This window comes from Salmo trutta, chromosome 24 (assembly GCF_901001165.1).
Source record: "Salmo trutta chromosome 24, fSalTru1.1, whole genome shotgun sequence".
Taxonomy (NCBI): domain Eukaryota; kingdom Metazoa; phylum Chordata; class Actinopteri; order Salmoniformes; family Salmonidae; genus Salmo; species Salmo trutta.
Window position 1 is genome coordinate 48842603 of NC_042980.1, and position 22740 is coordinate 48865342.

General features: G+C 48.1%; 2 protein-coding genes across 2 annotated transcripts in view; one reads left to right on the forward strand and one right to left on the reverse strand.

Moving 5' to 3' along the window:
* The window catches only part of LOC115160576 (extensin-1-like), a 46031-nt gene extending 36076 nt beyond the window's left edge, over positions 1-9955 (reverse strand). Inside the window, exon 1 of the mRNA XM_029710736.1 lies at positions 9589-9955. Coding sequence (XP_029566596.1) covers positions 9589-9955 — 367 coding nt within the window. The remainder of the gene's footprint in view (positions 1-9588) is intronic.
* The window catches only part of LOC115161444 (ras-associated and pleckstrin homology domains-containing protein 1), a gene marked incomplete in the record, with an annotated part of 120381 nt that overhangs the window by 53324 nt on the left and 44317 nt on the right, over positions 1-22740 (forward strand). The window contains 1 exon segment of the mRNA XM_029712436.1: positions 8802-8877.

Consider the following 22740-nt stretch of genomic DNA (forward strand, 5'->3'; position numbering starts at 1 on the left):
ATTGGCATGACATAATGTACATATTGCCACAGTGTACTTTGGAGATTAAGTGATAAATGTACAATATTAAAATAATAATAATTAAGATTGTCAACGGGACGATCAGTAACAACAAGGGTCAAAATAACTGTAGAATGGACAATAACAATAAGCATAGAGGACATGTGCAGGTTGGTTGGTCTGTCAGACACTTTCCCTCATCTTATGTCAGGCAGCAATAATGTAGTGCGCTGCCAACCCACAGCTCTCTGTGTCCTCCCCCAACAGGACGGGTAGCCTCATCAGAAAGGTCTCTCTCTCCGCCTCTCTCTCTTTCCATTCCTTTTCAACCTCTCATATCCAACTCGTTTTAGGAAAGAACAAATGTGGTTAGTTGTGTTTTGCTTCTGCTGATGTTATTATTGGCAGGGGGGCATTTCTCTGAGGTGGAAAGATTTGCTCCTTCCCATTTCTTCAGAAATTGGGAGTGGGTGTCTGGTCTAGTCGTCAAGCCCTTGCTGTACTTTTTAAAGAATAACAGTTTAAATCTAAATGGAAATACTACTTTATAATGAATGCTTATAGTGACCACTGTCTCATGTCTCCGTCTACTATGTTAAACAAAGGCAAGGCAGGCAGGAAGTGACGTGAAATGGATAGGGAGTGAGTTCTTGTAACAGATTCTCTCCCTTCCCCCCACACACACTGTACTACCAGACCAGATAACATTCAAATGCACTGCGCAATGGCTGTGTATACCAAATGGCAACCTATTCCCTAAATGAGGGCTCTGGGTAAAAGTAGTGCACTACTATATAGGTGAAAAGGGAGCCTGTTTTTGAGACGAAGCCAATGTCTGGCATCTCTAGTGGCTGGATAGTGTGGATATCTCTAGTATTTCTACTTTGCACGCTCATCTACTGTCAAATCTACCATTCCAGTGTTTTACTTGCTATATTGTATGTACTTTGCCACCATGGCCTTTTTTGCCTTTACCTCCCTTATCTCACCTCATTTGCTCACATTGTATATAGACTTATTTTTCTACTGCATCATTGATTGTATGTTGTTTTACTCCATGTGTAACTCTGTGTTGTTGTATGTTGTCGAACTGCGTTGCTTTATCTTGGCCAGGTCGCAATTGTAAATGAGAACTTGTTCTCAACTTGCCTACCTGGTTAAATAAAGGTGAAATAAAAATAAATAAATACAATCTCTAGTGGGTGGATATCACTAGTGGGTGGATATCTCTAGTGGGTTTATAGTGTGGATATCTCTAGTGGGTGGATAGGGTGGATATCTCTAGTGGGTGGATAGTGTGGATATCTCTAGTGGATTTATAGTGTGGATATCTCTAGTGGGTGGATAGTGTGGATATATCTAGTGGGGGGATAGTGTGGATATCTCTAGTGGATTTATAGTGTGGATATCTCTAGTGGGTGGATAGTGTGGATATCTCTAGTGGGTTTATAGTGTGGATATCTCTAGTGGATTTATAGTGTGGATATCACTAGTGGGTGGATATCACTAGTGGGTTGATATCTCTAGTGGGTGGATAGTGTGGATATCACTAGTGGATTTATAGTGTGATATCACTAGTGGGTGGATAGTGTGGATATCTCTAGTGGGTGGATATCACTAGTGGGTGGATATCTCTAGTGGATTTATAGTGTGGATATCTCTAGTGGGTGGATATCACTAGTGGGTGGATATCACTAGTGGGTTGATATCTCTAGTGGGTGGATAGTGTGGATATCACTAGTGGATTTATAGTGTGATATCACTAGTGGGTGGATAGTGTGGATATCTCTAGTGGGTGGATAGTGTGGATATCTCTAGTGGGTGGATAGTGTGGATATCACTAGTGGGTGGATATCACTAGTGGGTGGATAGTGTGGATATCTCTAGCGGGTGGATAGTGTGGATATCTCTAGTGTGTGGATGGTGTGGATATCTCTAGTGGGTGGATATCACTAGTGGGTGGATATCACTAGTGGATTTATAGTGTGGATATCTCTAGTGGGTGGATATCAGTAGTGGGTGGATATCACTACTGGGTGGATATCTCTAGTGGATTTATAGTGTGGATATCTCTAGTAGGTGGATATCACTAGTGGGTGGATAGTGTGGATATCTCTAGTGGGTGGATAGTGTGGATATCTCTAGTGGGTGGATAGTGTGGATATCTCTAGTGGGTGGATAGTGTGGATATCTCTAGTGGGTGGATATCACTAGTGGGTGGATATCACTAGTGGGTGGATAGTGTGGATATCTCTAGTGGATTTATAGTGTGGATATCTCTAGTGGGTGGATATCACTAGTGGGTGGATATCACTAGTGGGTGGATATCTCTAGTGGATTTATAGTGTGGATATCTCTAGTGGGTGGATATCACTAGTGGGTGGATAGTGTGGATATCTCTAGTGGATTTATAGTGTGGATATCTCTAGTGGGTGGATATCACTAGTGGGTGGATATCACTAGTGGGTGGATATCACTAGTGGGTGGATATCTCTAGTGGATTTATAGTGTGGATATCTCTAGTGGGTGGATATCACTAGTGGGTGGATATCACTAGTGGGTGGATAGTGTGGATATCTCTAGTGGATTTATAGTGTGGATATCTCTAGTGGGTGGATATCACTAGTGGGTGGATATCTCTAGTGGGTGGATAGTGTGGATATCACTAGTGGATTTATAGTGTGGATATCACTAGTGGATTTATAGTGTGGATATCTCTAGTGGGTTTATAGTGTGGATATCTCTAGTGGGTGGATAGTATGGATACCTCTAGTGGATTTATAGTGTGGATATCTCTAGTGGATTTATAGTGTGGATATCTCTAGTGGGTGGATAGTGTGGATATCTCTAGTGGATTTATAGTGTGGATATCACTAGTGGATTTATAGTGTGGATATCACTAGTGGGTGGATATCACTAGTGGGTGGATAGTGTGGATATCTATAGTGGGTGGATAGTGTGGATATCTCTAGTGGATTTATGGTGTGGATATCTCTAGTGGATTTATAGTGTGGATATCTCTAGTGGATTTATGGTGTGGATATCTCTAGTGGATTTATGGTGTGGATATCTCTAGTGGATTTATGGTGTGGATATCTCTAGTGGGTGGATATCTCTAGTGGGTGGATATCACTAGTGGATTTATAGTGTGGATATCTCTAGTGGATTTATGGTGTGGATATCTCTAGTGGATTTATGGTGTGGATATCTCTAGTGGATTTATAGTGTGGATATCTCTAGTGGGTTTATGGTGTGGATATCTCTAGTGGATTTATAGTGTGTATATCTCTAGTGGGTGGATATCTCTAGTGGGTGGATAGTGTGGATATCTCTAGTGGATTTATGGTGTGGATATCTCTAGTGGGTGGATATCTCTAGTGGGTGGATATCTCTAGTGGATTTATAGTGTGGATATCTCTAGTGGATTCATGGTGTGGATATCTCTAGTGGATTTATATTGTGGATATCTCTAGTGGGTGGATAGTGTGGATATCTCTAGTGGATTTATAGTGTGGATATGTGACTTAGTACGGACATCTGTTAAAGCTCAGCCACACCGGGAGGATTGTCAAACAGTACTTGGCATTTCTGAACAGAGTGTCGGCACTCAATCTCAGTTTGTGTTCACAAAGCAAAGACCTTAAAGTCATCAGCCGCTCAGCCTTGTTAATTAATATAATTAATATAATACTCCAAACCAGAAGATGGCAGTAGTGTTTTGAAATGCATGTCCCCATTATGTGCTGTTTATGGTCTAGTCAATGTTACCTGTTGCTGTATTTGTAGAGAGCCCATGTTGAAACTAGCCAGATTACCACAGCTATATAACTAGCTAGCAGGATGCCCATAGATTGGAAAGCTGCCGCGGTCATCCTCCTCTTCAAAGGGGGTGACACTCTAGACCCAAACTGCTACAGACCTATATTTATCCTACCCTGCCTTTTCTAAGGTCTTCGAAAGCCTTCTTCCATAGAAAAGTCGAAGTTTTTAACATTTCTAAATCCACTTTAATCATCACCTTTTTGTGCAAAAAACATCCATTTTGAATTTTTCGAAAAATAATTGTCGCTAAGGCCATTTCTTTTCCGTCCCTCACAGCCGAAGATATAAACATTTTATATATTCACCCGATGTCTGTCGTGTTTTTTTTGGGATGAAATGATGACGTTGTCGGTGCTGTTGAAATAAAAAATAAAGATGGTTCTGGAAGTATTCTCAGGGTGATAATTAGGTCGCATAAGCATGAGTGCTTCCCCCCCACAATTTTGGTCTTCATATTTGTTTTCTAAACATAAATAAGGAGCATTGGTAGCTGCTGCTGGGTTAGGGTTAGAGACGGGCTTTCTTGCTTTGTGTTATGATTTCCCTGCTCTGTCTGTATGTATGACTAAAGTAATCAGGTATTCCCAGCTATATAGTAACAGTATGTATGTGTTTGTCTCTTAGTAACCTTGTAGAGGTCAGGGGTCATTGGATCTGTGAGGTGTCACAGTGGAAACATTCCTTCCTGGTATGGTGTGTGTTTCGTGTTCTAGAAATACCCACCATGTGTTCAGACCACAGATGGCTCTGGTCTGAGTTCCAAATGATACCCTATTCCCTACGTAGTGTGCTATTCACCAGAGCCCATAGTTCTGAGAGTCATGGGTAATAAACAGACTGAGAAACAAAGACAGCTGGACTCAGGTCTTTGCAGAGAGTCCTGGGTAATAAACAGACTGAGAAACAAAGACAGCTGGACTCAGGTCTTTGCAGAGAGTCATGGGTAATAAACAGACCGAGAAACAAAGACCGATGGACTCAGGTCTTTGCAGAGAGTCCTGGGTAATAAACAGACTGAGAAACAAAGACCGATGGACTCAGGTCTTTGCAGAGAGTCCTGGGTAATAAACAGACTGAGAAACAAAGACCGATGGACTCAGGTCTTTGCAGAGAGTCCTGGGTAATAAACAGACTGAGAAACAAAGACATGGACTCAGGTCTTTGCAGAGAGTCCTGGGTAATAAACAGACTGAGACCACTGTTGTGTCATCAGCAAACTTAATGATGGTATTGGAGTTGTGCCTGGCTGTGCAGTCATGAGTGAACAGGGAGTACAGGAGGGGACTGAGCACGCACCCCTGAGGGGCCCCTGTGTTGAGGATCAGCGTGGCGGCTGTGTTGTTACCTACCCTTACCACCTGGGGGCGGCCCGTCAGGAAGTCCAGGATCCAGTTGCAGAGGGAGGTGTTTAGTCCCAGGGTCCTTAGCTTAGTGATGAGCTTTGAGGGGCACTATGGTGTTGAACGCTGAGCTGTAGTCAATGAATAGCATTCTCACATAGCTGTTCCTTTTGTCCAGGTGGGAAAGGGCAGTGTGGAGTGCAATAGAGATTGCATCATCTGTGGACCTGTTGGGGATGTATGCAAATTGGAGTGGGTCCAGGGTTTCTGGGATGATGGTGTTGATGTGAGCCATGACCAGCCTTTCAAAGCACTTCATGGCTACAGACGTGAGTGCTACGGGTCGGTAGTCATTTAGACAGGTTACCTTAGTGTTCTTGGGCACAGGGACTATGGTGGTCTGCTTGAAACATGTAGGTATTATAGACTCAGACAGGGAGAGGTTGAAAATGCCACTGAAGACACTTGCTAGTTGGTCAGCGCATGCTCGCAGTACACGTCCTGGTAATCCGTCTGGCCTTGTGAATGTTGACCTGATTTGATCTCATACTTACAAATAACCCTCATAAATAATCAACTAGTGGTGTTTTTGCCATGGACCTCAGTGATCACTGTCCCATTGTTTGTGTCAGAAACACAAACTAGCCTGAAACGAAACCATACCTTATCACTAAGAGAAACGTTAAACCTTACCATGAGTAAGGGAAACGTTAAACCTTACCATGAGTAAGAGAAACGTTAAACCTTACCATGAGTAAGAGAAACGTTAAACCTTACCATGAGTAAGAGAAACGTTAAACCTTACCATGAGTAAGAGAAACGTTAAACCTTACCATGAGTAAGAGAAACGTTAAACCTTACCATGAGTAAGAGAAACGTTAAACTTTACCATGAGTAAGAGAAACGTTAAACCTTACCATGAGTAAGAGAAACGTTAAACCTTACCATGAGTAAGAGAAACGTTAAACCTTACCATGAGTAAGAGAAACGTTAAACCTTACCATGAGTAAGGGAAACGTTAAACCTTACCATGAGTAAGAGAAACGTTAAACCTTACCATGAGTAAGAGAAACGTTAAACCTTACCATGAGTAAGAGAAACGTTAAACCTTACCATGAGTAAGAGAAACGTTAAACCTTACCATGAGTAAGGGAAACGTTAAACCTTACCATGAGTAAGGGAAACGTTAAACCTTACCATGAGTAAGAGAAACGTTAAACCTTACCATGAGTAAGAGAAACGTTAAACCTTACCATGAGTAAGAGAAACGTTAAACCTTACCATGAGTAAGAGAAACGTTAAACCTTACCATGAGTAAGAGAAACGTTAAACCTTACCATGAGTAAGGGAAACGTTAAACCTTACCATGAGTAAGGGTTCTTCCATGACCTCTTCTGTTCATGCTTACTTTCCGGAAGCGGAACTTGCCCTTGAACAATTTTCTAATACACTGTTGGTCCGATGTTTCACGAGCTGAAATATAGGATCCCAGAAATGTTCCATACATACACAAAAAAAAAACTTATTTCTCTAAAATGTTATGCACAAATTTGTTTACATCCCTGTTAGTGAGCATTTTTGTCTTTGTCAAGGTATGCTGCACCTGTCAGGTGGATGGATTATCAAGAAGCTGATTCAACTTTATGATCCTTACACAGGTGCACCTTGTGCTGGGGGACAGTAAAAGGCCACTCTAAAATGTGCAGTTTTGTCACAAAACACAATGCCAAAGATGTCTAAAGTTTTGAGGGAGCGTTCAATTGGTATGCTGGAATGCAGGAATGTCCACCAGAGATGTTCTCTACCAAAAGCTGCCTCCAAAGTCGTTTTAGGAGAATTTGGCACGAAATCCAATCGTCCTCACAACCGCAGGCCACATTTTTAATCACGCCAGCTCAGGACCTCCACATCCAGCTTCTTCACCTGCAGAACCATCTGAGACCAGCCACCCGGACAGCTGATGAAACTGTGGGGTTTTGCACAACCGAAGAATTTCTGCGTAAACTGTCAGAAATCATTTCAGGGAAGTTCCATCTGCATACTCGTTGTCCTCACCAGGGTCTAAAGCTGACTGCGGTTCGGTGTCATAACCGACTTCAGCGGGCAAATGCTCACCGTCGATGGCTGCTGTCACGCTGGAGAAGTGTGCTCTTCACAGATGAATCTGTTTCAGCTGTACCGGCAGATGGCAGACAGTGTGTATGGTGTCGTGTGGGCGAAGGGTTAGCTGATGTCAATGTTGTGAACAGGGTGCCCCGTGGTGGTGGTGGTGGTGGGGTTATGGTATGGGGCGGGCATAAGCTATGGACAACAAACACAATTACATTTTTATCAATGACAATTTGAATGCACAGAGATACCGTGATGAGATCCTGAGGTCTATTGTCGTGCCATTCATCCGCCGCCATCACCACATGTTTCAGCATGATAATGCACGGCCCCGTGTCGCAAGGATCTGTACACAATTCCTGGGATCTGAAAATGTCCCAGTTCTTCCATGGCCGTTGTGCATTCGGAAAGTATTCAGACCCCTTGACTTTTTCCACATTGTTTTACGTTACAGCCTTATTCTAAAAGGGATTAAATGCTTTTTTCCCCCCTCATCAGTCTACCCACAATACCCCATAATGACAAAGCGAAAACAGGTTTTTAGACATTTTTGCAAACATTCAAGGTCCCCAAGAACAGAGTGGCCTCCATTCTTAAATGGAAGAAGTTTGGAACCACCAAGACTCTTCCTAGAGCTGGTCGCCCGGCCAAACTGAGCTATCAGGGGAGAAGGGCCTTTAGTCAGGGAGGGGATGCCTCATCAATGCTACTCTGTTGGTGTGGCTCCTGTGGCTCAGCAATGCTACTCTGTTGGTGTGGCTCCTGTGGCCTCAGCAATGCTACTCTGTTGGTGTGGCTCCTGTGGCCTCAGCAATGCTACTCTGTTGGTGTGGCTCCTGTGGCCTCAGCAATGCTACTCTGTTGGTGTGGCTCCTGTGGCCTCAGCAATGCTACTCTGTTGGTGTAACTCCTGTGGCCTCAGCAATGCTACTCTGTTGGTGTGGCTCCTGTGGCCTCAGCAATGCTACTCTGTTGGTGTGGCTCCTGTGGCCTCAGCAATGCTACTCTGTTGGTGTGGCTCCTGTGGCCTCAGCAATGCTACTCTGTTGGTGTGGCTCCTGTTGCCTCAGCAATGCTACTCTGTTAGTGTGGCTCCTGTGGCCTCAGCAATGCTACTCTGCAGGTGTGGCTCCTGTGGCCTCAGCAATGCTACTCTGTTAGTGTGGCTCCTGTGGCATCAGGGAAGTCAATGGTCGTGTCCCAAATGGCTCCTATTCCCTACTTTTTTACCAGGGCCTGCATAGGGCTCATCCGTTCAAAAGTAGTGCACTATATAGGTGATAGGCTGCCATTTTGGGAAACATAATTGAGTTCTACAGTAACAGTTAACATTTAGTTGAGTCTGCAGAAAGCAGAGGGTTTAAGTGGATTGATATTCAGCGTTTACTTTGAATCCACATGAATTATTGTTCTGCACTCTCTGCTCTGAATAAATGATTCTCTCTCTCTCTCTCTCGTCTGTGTCTCTCTCTCTCTCTCTCTCTCTCTCTCTCTTTCTCTCCCTCTCTCCCTCTCTCCCTCCCCTTCCAGGTGATTGTAACCATCAGGGCGTTTCCTGACAGACTGAGGGTAGTGAGCTTGGCTGCCCAGCAATACTACACCAAAGGTAAGAGTCGTGGTAGGACATTATAATGTACATATCTTAAGCTGTTCACACACAAGTGTTGCACGGTATAACAAAAACTTTGGTACTTTCTGTATAGTATTTTATCAAATGTGTGTGTGTGTCTCTCATATATTATTTATTTACTATTATTGTGACCAACAGATGCATATCTGTACTCCCAGTCATGTGAAATCTATAGATTAAGGCCTAACGAATTTATTTCAATGGACTGATTTCTGTAACTCAGTAAAATCTTGTTGAAATTGTTGCATTTGTATATTTTTATTCAGTGTATATGAATGTCAAGATTGCCCAAAAGCTGTCATCAAGGCAAAGGGCGTCTAACTTTGAAGAAACTAAAATCTAAAATATATTTGGATTTTATTAACACTTTTTTTTTGTTTGGTTACTAAATGATTCCATATGTGTTATTTCATAGTTTTGTTGTCTTCACTATTATTCTACAATGTAGAAAATAGTAAAAAATAAAGAAAAACCCTGGAAGGAGTCGGTGTTGTAGGTCTTTTGACTGGTAGTGTATTTAGACAGGGTGGTTGTGCAGTATGGGTTGGTCTTGGTTGATGACTGACTCTATGGTTTGGGCTGCGGTGCTTTTCATGGTTCCCACCAGAAGTGCCTTTTTGTTGGTGGGTATTATATGCTAATTATATGCTAATTTATGAACATTTAATTCGTTATAATTTATAGTGCAGAGCAGTGGCTGCGTGGGTCCTGTGGCTGCGTGGCTGCGTGGGTCCTGTGGCTGCGTGGGTCCGTGGCTGCGTGGCTGCGTGAGTCCGTGGCTGCGTGGGTCCGTGGCTGCGTGGCTGCTTGGGTCCTGTGGCTGCGTGGGTCCCGTGGCTGCGTGGGTCCCGTGGCTGCGTGGGTCCGTGGCTGCTTGGGTCCCGTGGCTGCGTGGGTCCGTGGCTGCGTGGGTCCGTGGCTGCGTGGGTCCCGTGGCTGCGTGGGTCCGTGGCTGCGTGGGTCCGTGGCTGCGCGGGTCCGTGGCTGCGCGGGTCCGTGGCTGTGTGTTTGTGGTCAGTAGTAATCCTATGCAGAGGTGGTCTCCGAGGCACATGTAGCTAGGCAACCCCCTGCATTTGCCTTGGCAGGCCTGCTAAAGCCAGTGTGAGGAAAAACATGCTTTCAAACGTTTTATTTTATGAAACTAAATAAATACTGCACTCTGACCCACAAAACGTATTTGCTAAATTCATGATAGCGTTGTTAGACAAATCAATGAAAAGTGAACTTCAAAATGTGACGTAGTTGTATTGGAATTTGCAGCTGTTGTCGTTAATGAATGAATCTGCTTCTGCTGTGACTTTACTGCATCGCTATTGAAAGCAGTTGATTGGTTACTAAAACCCCCTCTACCTTTTGATTGGTAGAAGCTATTCTTGTTCTGATTTCAGATTTGAATAGCAGAGAAGTAACAGAAGAAGATGTACCCTCTAACGTGTTGTCTAAGTTGTTGGCAAAGTGGTCAAAGTTGCTCATTTGTGTCAAAAGTTGCGCGTTTACAGTGAATGGAATGTTTAGAGGTGATTTCACAATGGAGACCTTTTTGTTGTAGAATGTTGTGGAAATCCCCTGAAGATGGATAACATGTAATGACTCTTAAACTTAATCATGTAAAAAGTATATAATCTACACTACATGACCAACGGTATGTGGACAACTGCTCGTCCAACATCTCACTCCAAAATCATGGCCTGTTAATTATGGAGTTGGTCCCCTCTTTGCTGCTATAACAGCCTCCACTCTTCTGGGAAGGCTTTCCACTAGATGTTGGATCATTGCTGCTATAACAGCCTCCACTCTTCTGGGAAGGCTTTCCACTAGATGTTGGAACATTGCTGCTATAACAGCCTCCACTCTTCTGGGAAGGCTTTCCACTAGATGTTGGATCATTGCTGCTATAACAGCCTCCTCTCTTCTGGGAAGGCTTTCCACTAGATGTTGGTACATTGCTGCTATAACAGCCTCCACTCTTCTGGGAAGGCTTTCCACTAGATGTTGGATCATTGCTGCTATAACAGCCTCCACTCTTCTGGGAAGGCTTTCCACTAGATGTTGGAACATTGCTGCTATAACAGCCTCCACTCTTCTGGGAAGGCTTTCCACTAGATGGTGGAACATTGCTGCTATAACAGCCTCCACTCTTCTGGGAAGGCTTTCCACTAGATGTTGGAACATTGCTGCTATAACAGCCTCCACTCTTCTGGGAAGGCTTTCCACTAGATGTTGGAACATTGCTGCTATAACAGCCTCCAGTCTTCTGGGAAGGCTTTCCACTAGATGTTGGAACATTGCTGCTATAACAGCCTCCACTCTTCTGGGAAGGCTTTCCACTAGATGTTGGAACATTGCTGCTATAACAGCCTCCTCTCTTCTGGGAAGGCTTTCCACTAGATGTTGGAACATTGCTGCTATAACAGCCTCCTCTCTTCTGGGAAGGCTTTCCACTAGATGTTGGAACATTGCTGCAGGGGACTTGCTTCCGTTCAGTCACACGAGCATTAGTGAGGTCGCGCTCTGATGTTCTTGCTTCCTTCCAGAGGCAATTTGGGACTCGGAGGGTTGTGACCGAGTACAGACAATTTTGACATGCTACACACTTCAGCACTTGGCGGGTCCAGTTCTGTGAGCGTCGGTGGCCTACCACTTCACGGCTGAGCCGTTGTTGCTCCTAGATGTTGCCACTTAACAGTAACACTGTACAGTTGACCGGGGCAGCTCTAGCGGGGGCAGCTCTAGCGGGGGCAGCTCTAGCGGGGGCAGCTCTAGCGGGGCAGCTCTACCGGGGCAGAAATGTGACGAACTGACTTGTTGGGAAGGTGACGTCCTATGACGGCGCCACGTTGAAAGTCACTCAGCTCTTCAGTACAGGCCATTCTACTGCCAATGTTTGTCTATGGAGATTGCATGGCTGTGTGCTCGATTTTTTTTATTTTTATTTATTTTTATACACCTGTCAGCAACGGGTGTGGCTGAAATAGCCGAATCGACTTATTTGAAGGGGTGTCCAATGTAGTGTTTGTATACAAGCACACTATTCCAGACCGGTCTGAACATTTTTAAAGTTTGAATGATGTTTCTAGCTTGGAAGTATGTTGAAGATTTTAAAGTGGGGGACTCTTGCTTCACGAGCAATGTTTAATAATATCATTAGTCATATATTTTGGATCATTAGAAAATACTTTATTTCTCAAAACTAGGACCCTTCATGTAAAACACTATCATCAATTGAACTATCTTGAGGTATTATTCAGCAGTGTGGTGGCTAGTTGGGATATTTGGCATCGCTCCATTCGTCATCCTTTCTTATATTGGTGTCCCAGGCTCAACAGGCTCTCAGCAGGGATAGGACCCCTCTCTCTCTCTCTCTCGCTCTCTTCCTCTCTTCCTCTCTCTCTGTCCTCTCTCTCTCTCGCTCTCTCGCTCTCTCGCTCTCTTCCTCTCTTCCTCTCTTCCTCTCTCTCTCGCTCTCTCGCTCTCGCTCTCTCGCTCTCTTCCTCTCTCTCTCTCTCTCTCGCTCTCTCTCTCTTCCTCTCTCTCTCTTCCTCTCTCTCTTCCTCTCTCTCTTCCTCTCTCTTCCTCTCTCTCTCTCTCGCTCTCTGTCCTCTCTCTCTGTCCTCTCTCTCTCCTCTCGCTCTCTGTCCTCTCTCTCTTCCTCTCTCTCTCGCTCTCTGTCCTCTCTCTCTTCCTCTCTCTCTCTTCCTCTCTCTCTTCCTCTCTCTTCCTCTCTCTCTCTCTCGCTCTCTGTCCTCTCTCTCTGTCCTCTCTCTCTCCTCTCGCTCTCTGTCCTCTCTCTCTTCCTCTCTCTCTCGCTCTCTGTCCTCTCTCTGTCTCTGTCTCTGTCTCTCTCTCTCTCTCTCTCTCTGTCTCTCTGTCTCTCTCTTCTCCTCTCTCTGGGGTGCTCAGCTCCTGCTGCTGTGGAAGTTGAAAATAACCTCCCATGAGCTCCGATCCTCAACAACCTACCCTGGGGCCTGTCTCTCAGTCTCTGAAGCACTAGGGAACACCCAGAGATCCCACAGAGATCTCACTGTGGGGGGCCTTAGATTTTACAGCACTACAGACTAGGTTATACCTGGTAGACTAAATAGAGAGATACCTAGGCAGGGACGAAGCACTAGTTCTGGACGTAAAACTGTTAGGCGTACAGGATACAGATGAGCTAGAAATCAAGGCTCTAGTCAAGAGGCCTGTGGTAAAGCTACACTAGGAAACCCCCTGGATGTACTGTAAGCTACAGTAAAATGTGATTTCCATCTGTTTCGGATGACCGAGTCTCTAGGGTGTACTGTACTGGGAGTAAACAGCGGAGCAGCAGAATCCTGTTAGGCCTGTCATATAGAACACTGGAGCAGCAGCAGCATCCTGTTAGGCCTGTCATATAGAACACTGGAGCAGCAGCAGCATCCTGTTAGGCCTGTCATATAGAACACTGGAGCAGCAGAATCCTGTTAGGCCTGTCATATAGAACACTGGAGCAGCAGCATCCTGTTAGGCCTGTCATATAGAACATTGGAGCAGCAGCAGCAGCATCCTGTTAGGCCTGTCATATAGAACATTGGAGCAGCAGCAGCATCCTGTTAGGCCTGTCATATAGAACACTGGAGCAGGAGCATCCTGTTAGGCCTGTCATATAGAACACTGGAGCAGCAGAATCCTGTTAGGCCTGTCATATTGAACACTGGAGCAGCAGCATCCTGTTAGGCCTGTCATATAGAACACTGGAGCAGCATCCTGTTAGGCCTGTCATATAGAACGCTGGAGCAGCAGCAGCATCCTGTTAGGCCTGTCATATAGAACACTGGAGCAGCAGCAGCATCCTGTTAGGCCTGTTATATAGAACACTGGAGCAGCAGCATCCTGTTAGGCCCGTCATATTGAACACTGGAACAGCAGAATCCTGTTAGGCCTGTCATATTGAACACTGGAGCAGCAGCATCCTGTTAGGCCTGTCATATAGAACACTGGAGCAGCATCATGTTAGGCCTGTCATATAGAACACTGGAGCAGCATCCTGTTAGGCCTGTCATATAGAACACTGGAGCAGCAGCATCCTGTTAGGCCTGTCATATAGAACACTGGAGCAGCAGAATCCTGTTAGGCCTGTCATATAGAACACTGGAGCAGCAGAATCCTGTTAGGCCTGTCATATAGAACACTGGAGCAGCAGAATCCTGTTAGGCCTGTCATATAGAACACTGGAGCAGCAGCAGCATCCTGTTAGGCCTGTCATATAGAACACTGGAGCAGCAGCATCCTGTTAGGCCTGTCATATTGAACACTGGAGCAGCAGCATCCTGTTAGGCCTGTCATATTGAACACTGGAGCAGCAGCAGCATCCTGTTAGGCCTGTCATATTGAACACTGGAGCAGCAGCATCCTGTTAGGCCTGTCATATTGAACACTGGAGCAGCAGCATCCTGTTAGACCTGTCATATTGAACACTGGAGCAGCAGCAGCATCCTGTTAGGCCTGTCATATTGAACACTGGAGCAGCAGCATCCTGTTAGGCCTGTCATATTGAACACTGGAGCAGCAGCATCCTGTTAGGCCTGTCATATTGAACACTGGAGCAGCATCATGTTAGGCCTGTCATATAGAACACTGGAGCAGCATCCTGTTAGGCCTGTCATATTGAACACTGGAGCAGCATCATGTTAGGCCTGTCATATAGAACACTGGAGCAGCATCCTGTTAGGCCTGTCATATAGAACACTGGAGCAGCAGCATCCTGTTAAGCCTGTCATATTGAACACTGGAGCAGCATCATGTTAGGCCTGTCATATAGAACACTGGAGCAGCATCCTGTTAGGCCTGTCATATAGAACACTGGAGCAGCAGCATCCTGTTAGGCCTGTCATATAGAACACTGGAGCAGCAGCATCCTGTTAGGCCTGTCATATAGAATACTGGAGCAGCATCCTGTTAGGCCTGTCATATAGAACACTGGAGCAGCAGCAGCATCCTGTTAGGCCTGTCATATAGAACACTGGAGCAGCAGCATCCTGTTAGGCCTGTCATATAGAACACTGGAGCAGCAGAATCCTGTTAGGCCTGTCATATAGAACACTGGAGCAGCAGCATCCTGTTAGGCCTGTCATATTGAACACTGGAGCAGCAGCATCCTGTTAGGCCTGTTATATAGAACACTGGAGCAGCAGCATCATCCTGTTAGGCCTGTCATATAGAACACTGGAGCAGCAGAATCCTGTTAGGCCTGTCATATAGAACACTGGAGCAGCAGAATCCTGTTAGGCCTGTCATATAGAACACTGGAGCAGCAGCATCCTGTTAGGCCTGTCATATAGAACACTGGAGCAGAAGCATCCTGTTAGGCCTGTCATATAGAACACTGGAGCAGCAGCATCCTGTTAGGCCTGTCATATAGAACACTGGAGCAGCAGAATCCTGTTAGGCCTGTCATATAGAACACTGGAGCAGCAGCATCCTGTTAGGCCTGTCATATAGAACACTGGAGCAGAAGCATCCTGTTAGGCCTGTCATATAGAACACTGGAGCAGCAGCATCCTGTTAGGCCTGTCATATAGAACACTGGAGCAGCAGCATCCTGTTAGGCCTGTCATATAGAACACTGGAGCAGCAGCATCCTGTTAGGCCTGTCATATAGAACACTGGAGCAGCAGCATCCTGTTAGGCCTGTCATATTGGACACTGGAGCAGCAGAATCCTGTTAGGCCTGTCATATTGAACAGTGGAGCAGCAGAATCCTGTTAGGCCTGTCATATTGAACACTGCAGCAGCATCCTGTTAGGCCTGTCATATAGAACACTGGAGCAGCAGCATCATCCTGTTAGGCCTGTCATATTGAACACTGGAGCAGCAGAATTTCCCACCAGTAGAGGCTCCTCCACACTGCAGCAGAGAGAGATTGGCAGCTGTAGTTTCCCTCTGGGATGACTATGGGGTGATGGAGGGAGGGATTCTGGCCCAGTGTTTGTCTTCCTGTTAACTCCTTCCTCCATCTCTTCCTCTGTCCTCTAACTGACCGGCTGGGATAGAGCTCAGGGATGCATTTCACTCTGCTGTGATCAATTAAATACTGTTGTGGACCTGTAGAGGGCAAGGGAGTGAGGTACCTTGGCAGAGAGAGGACAGCTGTGGAGGACAAGGGAGAGAGGGGTACCTTGGCAGAGAGGATAGCTGTGGAAGACAAGGAAGAGAGAGGTACCCTGGCAGAGAGAGGATGGCTGTGGAGGACAAGGGAGAGAGGTACCTTGGCAGAGAGAGGACACCTGTGGAGGACAAGAGAGAGAGAGGAACCCTGGCAGAGAGAGGACAGCTGTGGAGGACAAGGGAGAGAGAGGTACCCTGGCAGAGAGAGGATAGCTAGATTGGTTTTCTCCCCATTCGTCTAGTGATTGACTGGCTGGGATACAGCTCAGAGATACATTTCACTGTGCTGCCCTGGATCTGCTGAGGAGGAGGGATGGAGAGAGAGAGAGAACAATATCCTGTCAGAGAGTGGCTAGCGGAGACTAGGGGGGCATAGTGCACCCTACATAGTGCACTGCTTTTGACCAGAGCCTTGGCTAAAAGTAGCGCTCTTTTATAGGGAATAGGGTGCCATTTTGGGACACCTTTTGGTTGGAGAGGCTTCAGCTCCACCAGGACATTAGAATGTGAAACTAGTCCACAGACCATCCCCAGGGTTCAGCTGTCTGATTGACTTGGCTCTGGAACGATGACTGCTGGTGGGCTTTTGTGGTCCATTACTGTGTGAATGTCGTGTATTAGTGTTTACTCCTGCTAGGGAGAGCACCACCGCCTCGTCAGGCTAGGGAGAGCACCACCGCCTCGTCAGGCTAGGGAGGGCACCACCTCGTCAGGCTAGGGAGGGCACCGCCTCGTCAGGCTAGGGAGAGCACCGCCTCGTCAGGCTAGGGAGAGCACCGCCTCGTCAGGCTAGGGAGAGCACCGCCTCGTCAGGCTAGGGAGGGCACCGCCTCGTCAGGCTAGGGAGAGCACCGCCTCGTCAGGCTAGGGAGAGCACCACCGCCTCGTCAGGCTAGGGAGGGCACCGCCTCGTCAGGCTAGGGAGGGCACCGCCGCCTCGTCAGGCTAGGGAGAGCACCGCCTCGTCAGGCTAGGGAGAGCACCGCCGCCTCGTCAGGCTAGGGAGGGCACCGCCTCGTCAGGCTAGGGAGGGCACCGCCTCGTCAGGCTAGGGAGGGCACCGCCTCGTCAGGCTAGGGAGAGCACCGCCGCCTCGTCAGGCTAGGGAGGGCACCGCCTCGTCAGGCTAGGGAGGGCACCGCCTCGTCAGGCTAGGGAGGGCACCGCCTCGTCAGGCTAGGGAGAGCACCGCCGCCTCGTCAGGCTAGGGAGAGCACCGCCGCCTCGTCAGGCTAGGGAGGGCACCGCCTCGTCAGGCTAGGGAGAGCACCGCCTCGTCAGGCTAGGGAGGGCACCACCGCCTCGTCAGGCTAGGGAGGGCACCACCGCCTCGTCAGGCTAGGGAGGGCACCGCCTCGTCAGGCTAGGGAGAGCACCACCGCCTCGTCAGGCTAGGGAGAGCACCGCCTCGTCAGGCTAGGGAGGGCACCGCCTCGTCAGGCTAGGGAGAGCACCGCCGCCTCGTCAGGCTAGGGAGGGCATCAATCCACACACAATAATGACACATCAATTTTTTTTTCTTATGTGTTTAAAATAAGAAACAGATACCTTATTTACATAAGTATTCAGACTCGTTGCTATGAGACTGGAAATTGAGCTCAGGTGCGTCTTGCTTCCATTGATCATCCTTGAGATGTTTCTACAACTTGATTGGAGTCCACCTGTGGTAAATTCAATTGATTGAACATGATTTGGAAAGGCACTGTCATGTCCTGACCAGTAATAGGGGTTATTTGTATTTGTAGGTTGGTCAGGACGTGGCAGAGGGTATTTGTTTTATGTGGTTCGAGGGTTATAAGTATTGTAGAGGGGTGTTTTATTTATGTATTACGGGGTTTTGGTGTATGTTCTGGGTTTTGTATTCTAGGTTGGTTTTCTAGTCTGTCTATTTCTGTGTGGTCTGTGTGGCTCCCGATCAGGAACAGCTGTACGTCGTTGTTCCTGATTGGGAGTCATATATTAGTTGCGTGTTTTCACCTGGGGATGTGGGTAGTTGATGTGGGTAGTTGATTTTGCACTGCTAGTATTCAGCCTGTAAAACTGTCGGTTTGTCGTTCTTTGTTTTCTTGTTTTCCGTGTTCACATTTATTTAATAAATTATAATGATGAGCACGCAACCCGCTGCGCCTTGGTCCTCTCTCTTCTACGACAGCCGTTACAGGCACACACCTGTCTATATAAGGTCCCACAGTTGACAGTACATCTCAGAGCAAAAACCAAGCCATGGAATTGTCCGTAGAGCCCCGAGACAGGATTGTGTCAAGGCACAGATCTGAGGAAGGGTACCAAAAAGGGCCTTGGTCATGGTCACTCTGACAGAGCTCCAGAGTTCCTCTGTGGAGATGGGAGAACCTTCCAGAACGACAACCATCTCTGCAGCACTCCACCAATCAGGCCTTTATGGTAGAGTGGCCAGACGGAAGCCACTCCTCAGTAAAAGGCACATGACAGCCCGCTTGGAGTTTGCCAAAAGGCACCTAAAGGACTCTCAGACCATGAGAAACAAGATCCTCTTGTCTGATGAAACCAAGATTGAACTCTTTGGCCTGAATGCCAAGCGTCACGTCTGGAGGAAACCTGGCACCATCCCTACGGTGAAGCATGGTGGTGGCAGCATCATGTTGTGGGGATGTTTTTCTGAGGCAGGGACTAAGGCAGGATGGAGGGAAAGATTCATAGGGCGGTGGTTGAGATAGTGTGTGTGTGTGTTGTACTCTAGTATGCCTGATCTGAAGGATGCCTCAGGCAGACGTTGAGAGGATTTGATTTATGGCCCGGTGCCTTTTGAGACAGTGCAGGAGACAGAAAACCCTCTAGTCTAGTAAAAGCACCCTATTCCCTATATAGTGCACTCCCTATGGGCCCTGGTCAAAAGTAGTGCACTACACAGGGAATAGGGTGCCAGTTGGGACGCAGTCACTGACTCTAGTGCGTGATAAAGCTAGTGATTACTGAAGAGTGCACACTGCTCACTACATTCCTATGCCTTTTACTGCTTCGTTTACACACAGTATCCAGTCAGTAGGCTACTCTGCTAGGACGTCTGCAGAGTCATATATCTCTCCATTATCAGAACCACGTCGGACTCATTGGTTTCAGTGTATTACGGCCTGTCATCATCAAACTCCTTTAGTTTCTCAAGAGCCTTTACGTCTCCCAGCTAGACTGCCTCGGTTTTCAGTGCTGTTTACGTCTCGCAGCTAGACTGCCTCGGTTTTCAGTGCTGTTTACGTCTCGCAGCTAGACTGCCTCGGTTTTCAGTGCTGTTTACGTCTCGCAGCTAGACTGCCTCGGTTTTCAGTGCTGTTTACGTCTCGCAGCTAGACTGCCTCTGTTTTCAGTGCTGTTTACGTCTCGCAGCTAGACTGCCTCGGTTTTCAGTGCTGTTTACGTCTCGCAGCTAGACTGCCTCGGTTTTCAGTGCTGTTTACGTCTCGCAGCTAGACTGCCTCGGTTTTCAGTGCTGTTTACGTCTCCCAGCTGGACTGCCTCGGTTTTCAGTGCTGTTTACGTCTCGCAGCTGGACTGCCTCGGTTTTCAGCGCTGTTTACGTCTCCCAGCTAGACTGCCTCGGCGTCGGTACATTTTGTTTGTGCCTCTCAGATGTATGTGATGTACAGTGCCTTCAGCAAGTTTTCATACACCTTGACTTTTTCCACATGTTGTTATGTTACAGACAAACTTTGTGTCACTGGTTTTATACACAATAATAATGTGAAACTGGAAATAGGTTTTTAGACACATACATTAAAAATGAAAAGCTGACATGTCTAGACTCAAAGTATTCAACCCATTTGCTATGGCAAGCCTAAATAAGTTCTGGGGGAAAAATGTGCTGAAGTTGCATGGACTCTGTGCAATAATGGTGTTCAACGTGATTTGTGAATGACTACCTCATCTCTGTACCTCCACACATACAATTACCTGTAAGGTCTCTCAGTCGAGCAGTGAATTTCAAACACAGATTCAACCACAAAGACCAGGGAGGTTTTTCCAATGCCTCTCAAAGAATGGCACCTATTGGTAGATGGGTAAAATAAAATAAAAAGCAGACATTGAATATCCCTTTGAGCATGGTGAAGTTATTAATTACGCTTTGGATGGTGTATCAATATACCCAGTCACTACAAATATACAGGCGTCATTGCTAACTCAGTTGCCAGAGAGGAAGGAAACCATTTAAGGATTTTCACCATGAGGCCAATGGTGACTTTAAAACAGTTACAGAGTTTAATGGCTGTGATGGGAGAGAACTGAGGATGGATCAACGTTGTAGTTACTCCATGAAACAAACTTAATTGACAGAGTGAAAAGGAAGCCAGTACAGAATAAAAACATTCCAAAACATGCATCCTGTTGGTAGTAAGGCACTAAAGTAAAACTGTAAAAAATTGTGGCAAAGAATTTAACTTTGTCCTGATACAAAGTGTTATGTTTGGGGAAAATCCAACACACAACACATCACTGAGTACCGCTCTTCGTATTTTCAATCATGGTGGTGGCTGTATCATGTTATGGGTTTGCTTGTCACCGGGCTAGGGATCAAAAGAAACGGAATGGAGCTAAGCACAGGCAAAATCCTCGAGTATAACTTGGTTCAGTCCGCTTTTCAACAGACACTGGGAGATGAATTCACCTTTTTAGCAGGACAATAACACTGGAGTTACAGAATCTAAACATCAGCACACAGATGTCCGATTGACAGTGACAGTCATAGCGAGGGAAGGGAATAACTGAGGTAGAGGGAAGGGAATAACTGAGGTAGAGGGAGAAGAGGGAAGGTTGGGGCAGGAGTAGAGGGAGGGGAGGTTGGGGCAGGAGTAGAGGGAGGGGAGGTTGGGGCAGGAGTAGAGGGAGGGGAGGTTGGGGCAGGAGTAGAGGGAGGGGAGGTTGGGGCAGGAGTAGAGGGAGGGAGGGGTTGGGGCAGGAGTAGAGGGAGGGGAGGTTGGGGCAGGAGTAGAGGGAGGGGAGGTTGGGGCAGGAGTAGAGGGAGGGGAGGTTGGGGCAGGAGTAGAGGGAGTAGAGGGAGGGGAGGTTGGGGCAGGAGTAGAGGGAGGGGAGGTTGGGGCAGGAGTAGAGGGAGGGGGAGGTTGGGGCAGGAGTAGAGGGAGGGGAGGTTGGGGCAGGAGTAGAGGGAGAGTAGAGGGAGGAGGGAGGTTGGGCAGGACTAGAGGGGAGGTTGGGGCAGGGTAGAGGGGAGGGTTGGGGCAGGCGTAGAGGGAGGGGGAGGTTGGGGCAGGACTAGAGGCGAGGGAGGTTGGGGCAGGACTAGAGGGGAGGTTGGGGCAGGAAGAAAGGGGTAGAGGGAGGGAAGGTTCGGAGGCAGGAGTAGAGGGAGGTAGAGGGAGGGCGGTTGGGGGCAGGTTAGGGCAGACAGTAAGTACGTAGTTAGAGGGAGGGCAGGTTGGGCGGCAAGTAGTAGAGGGAGGGGAGGTTGGGGCAGAGATTCGAGGAGGGGAGGTTGAGGGCAGGAGTAGGAGGGAGGGGAGGTTGGGGCAGGAGTTTAGAGGGAGGGGAGGTTGGGGCCGGAGTAGAGGAGGGGAGGTTGGGGCAGGAGTAGAGGGAGGGAAGGTTGGGGCAGGACTAGAGGGGGAGGTTGGGGCAGGAGTAGAGGGAGGGGAGGGGAGGTTGGGGCAGGAGTAGAGGGGAGGTTGGGGCAGGAGTAGAGGGAGGGGAGGTTGGGGCAGGACTAGAGGGGAGGTTGGGGCAGTAGTAGAGGGAGGGGAGGTTGGGGCAGTAGTAGAGGGAGGGGAGGTTGGGGCAGTAGTAGAGGGAGGGGAGGTTGGGGCAGGAGTAGAGGGAGGGGAGGTTGGGGCAGGAGTAGAGGGAGGGGAGGTTGGGGCAGTAGTAGAGGGAGGGAAGGTTGGGGCAGGAGTAGAGGGAGGGGAGGGAGGGGCAGGAGTAGAGGGAAGTAGAGGGGAGGTTGGGGCAGGAGTAGAGGGAGTAGAGGGGAGGTTGGGGCAGGAGTAGAGGGGAGGTTGGGGCAGGAGTAGAGGGAGGGGAGGTTGGGGCAGGAGTAGAGGGAGGGGAGGGAGGGGCAGGAGTAGAGGGAGTAGAGGGGAGGTTGGGGCAGGAGTAGAGGGAGTAGAGGGGAGGTTGGGGCAGGAGTAGAGGGGAGGTTGGGGCAGGAGTAGAGGGAGTAGAGGGGAGGTTGGGGCAGGAGTAGAGGGGAGGTTGGGGCAGGAGTAGAGGGAGGGGAGGTTGGGGCAGGAGTAGAGGGAGGGGAGGGAGGGGCAGGAGTAGAGGAGAGGTTGGGGCAGGAGTAGAGGGAGTAGAGGGGAGGTTGGGGCAGGAGTAGAGGGAGGGGAGGTTGGGGCAGTAGTAGAGGGAGGGGAGGTTGGGGCAAGAGTGGAGGGAGGGGAGGGAGGGGCAGGACTAGAGGGAGGGGAGGTTGGGGCAGGAGTGGAGGGAGGGGAGGTTGGGGCAGGAGTGGAGGGAGGGGAGGTTGGGGCAGGAGTGGAGGGAGGGGAGGTTGGGGCAGGAGTGGAGGGAGGGGAGGTTGGGGCAGGAGTAGAGGGAGGGGAGGGAGGGGCAGGACTAGAGGGAGGGGAGGTTGGGGCAGGAGTAGAGGGAGGGGAGGTTGGGGCAGGAGTGGAGGGAGGGGAGGTTGGGGCAGGACTAGAGGGGAGGTTGGGGCAGGAGTAGAGGGAGGGGAGGGGAGGTTGGGGCAGGAGTAGAGGGGAGGTTGGGGCAGGACTAGAGGGAGGG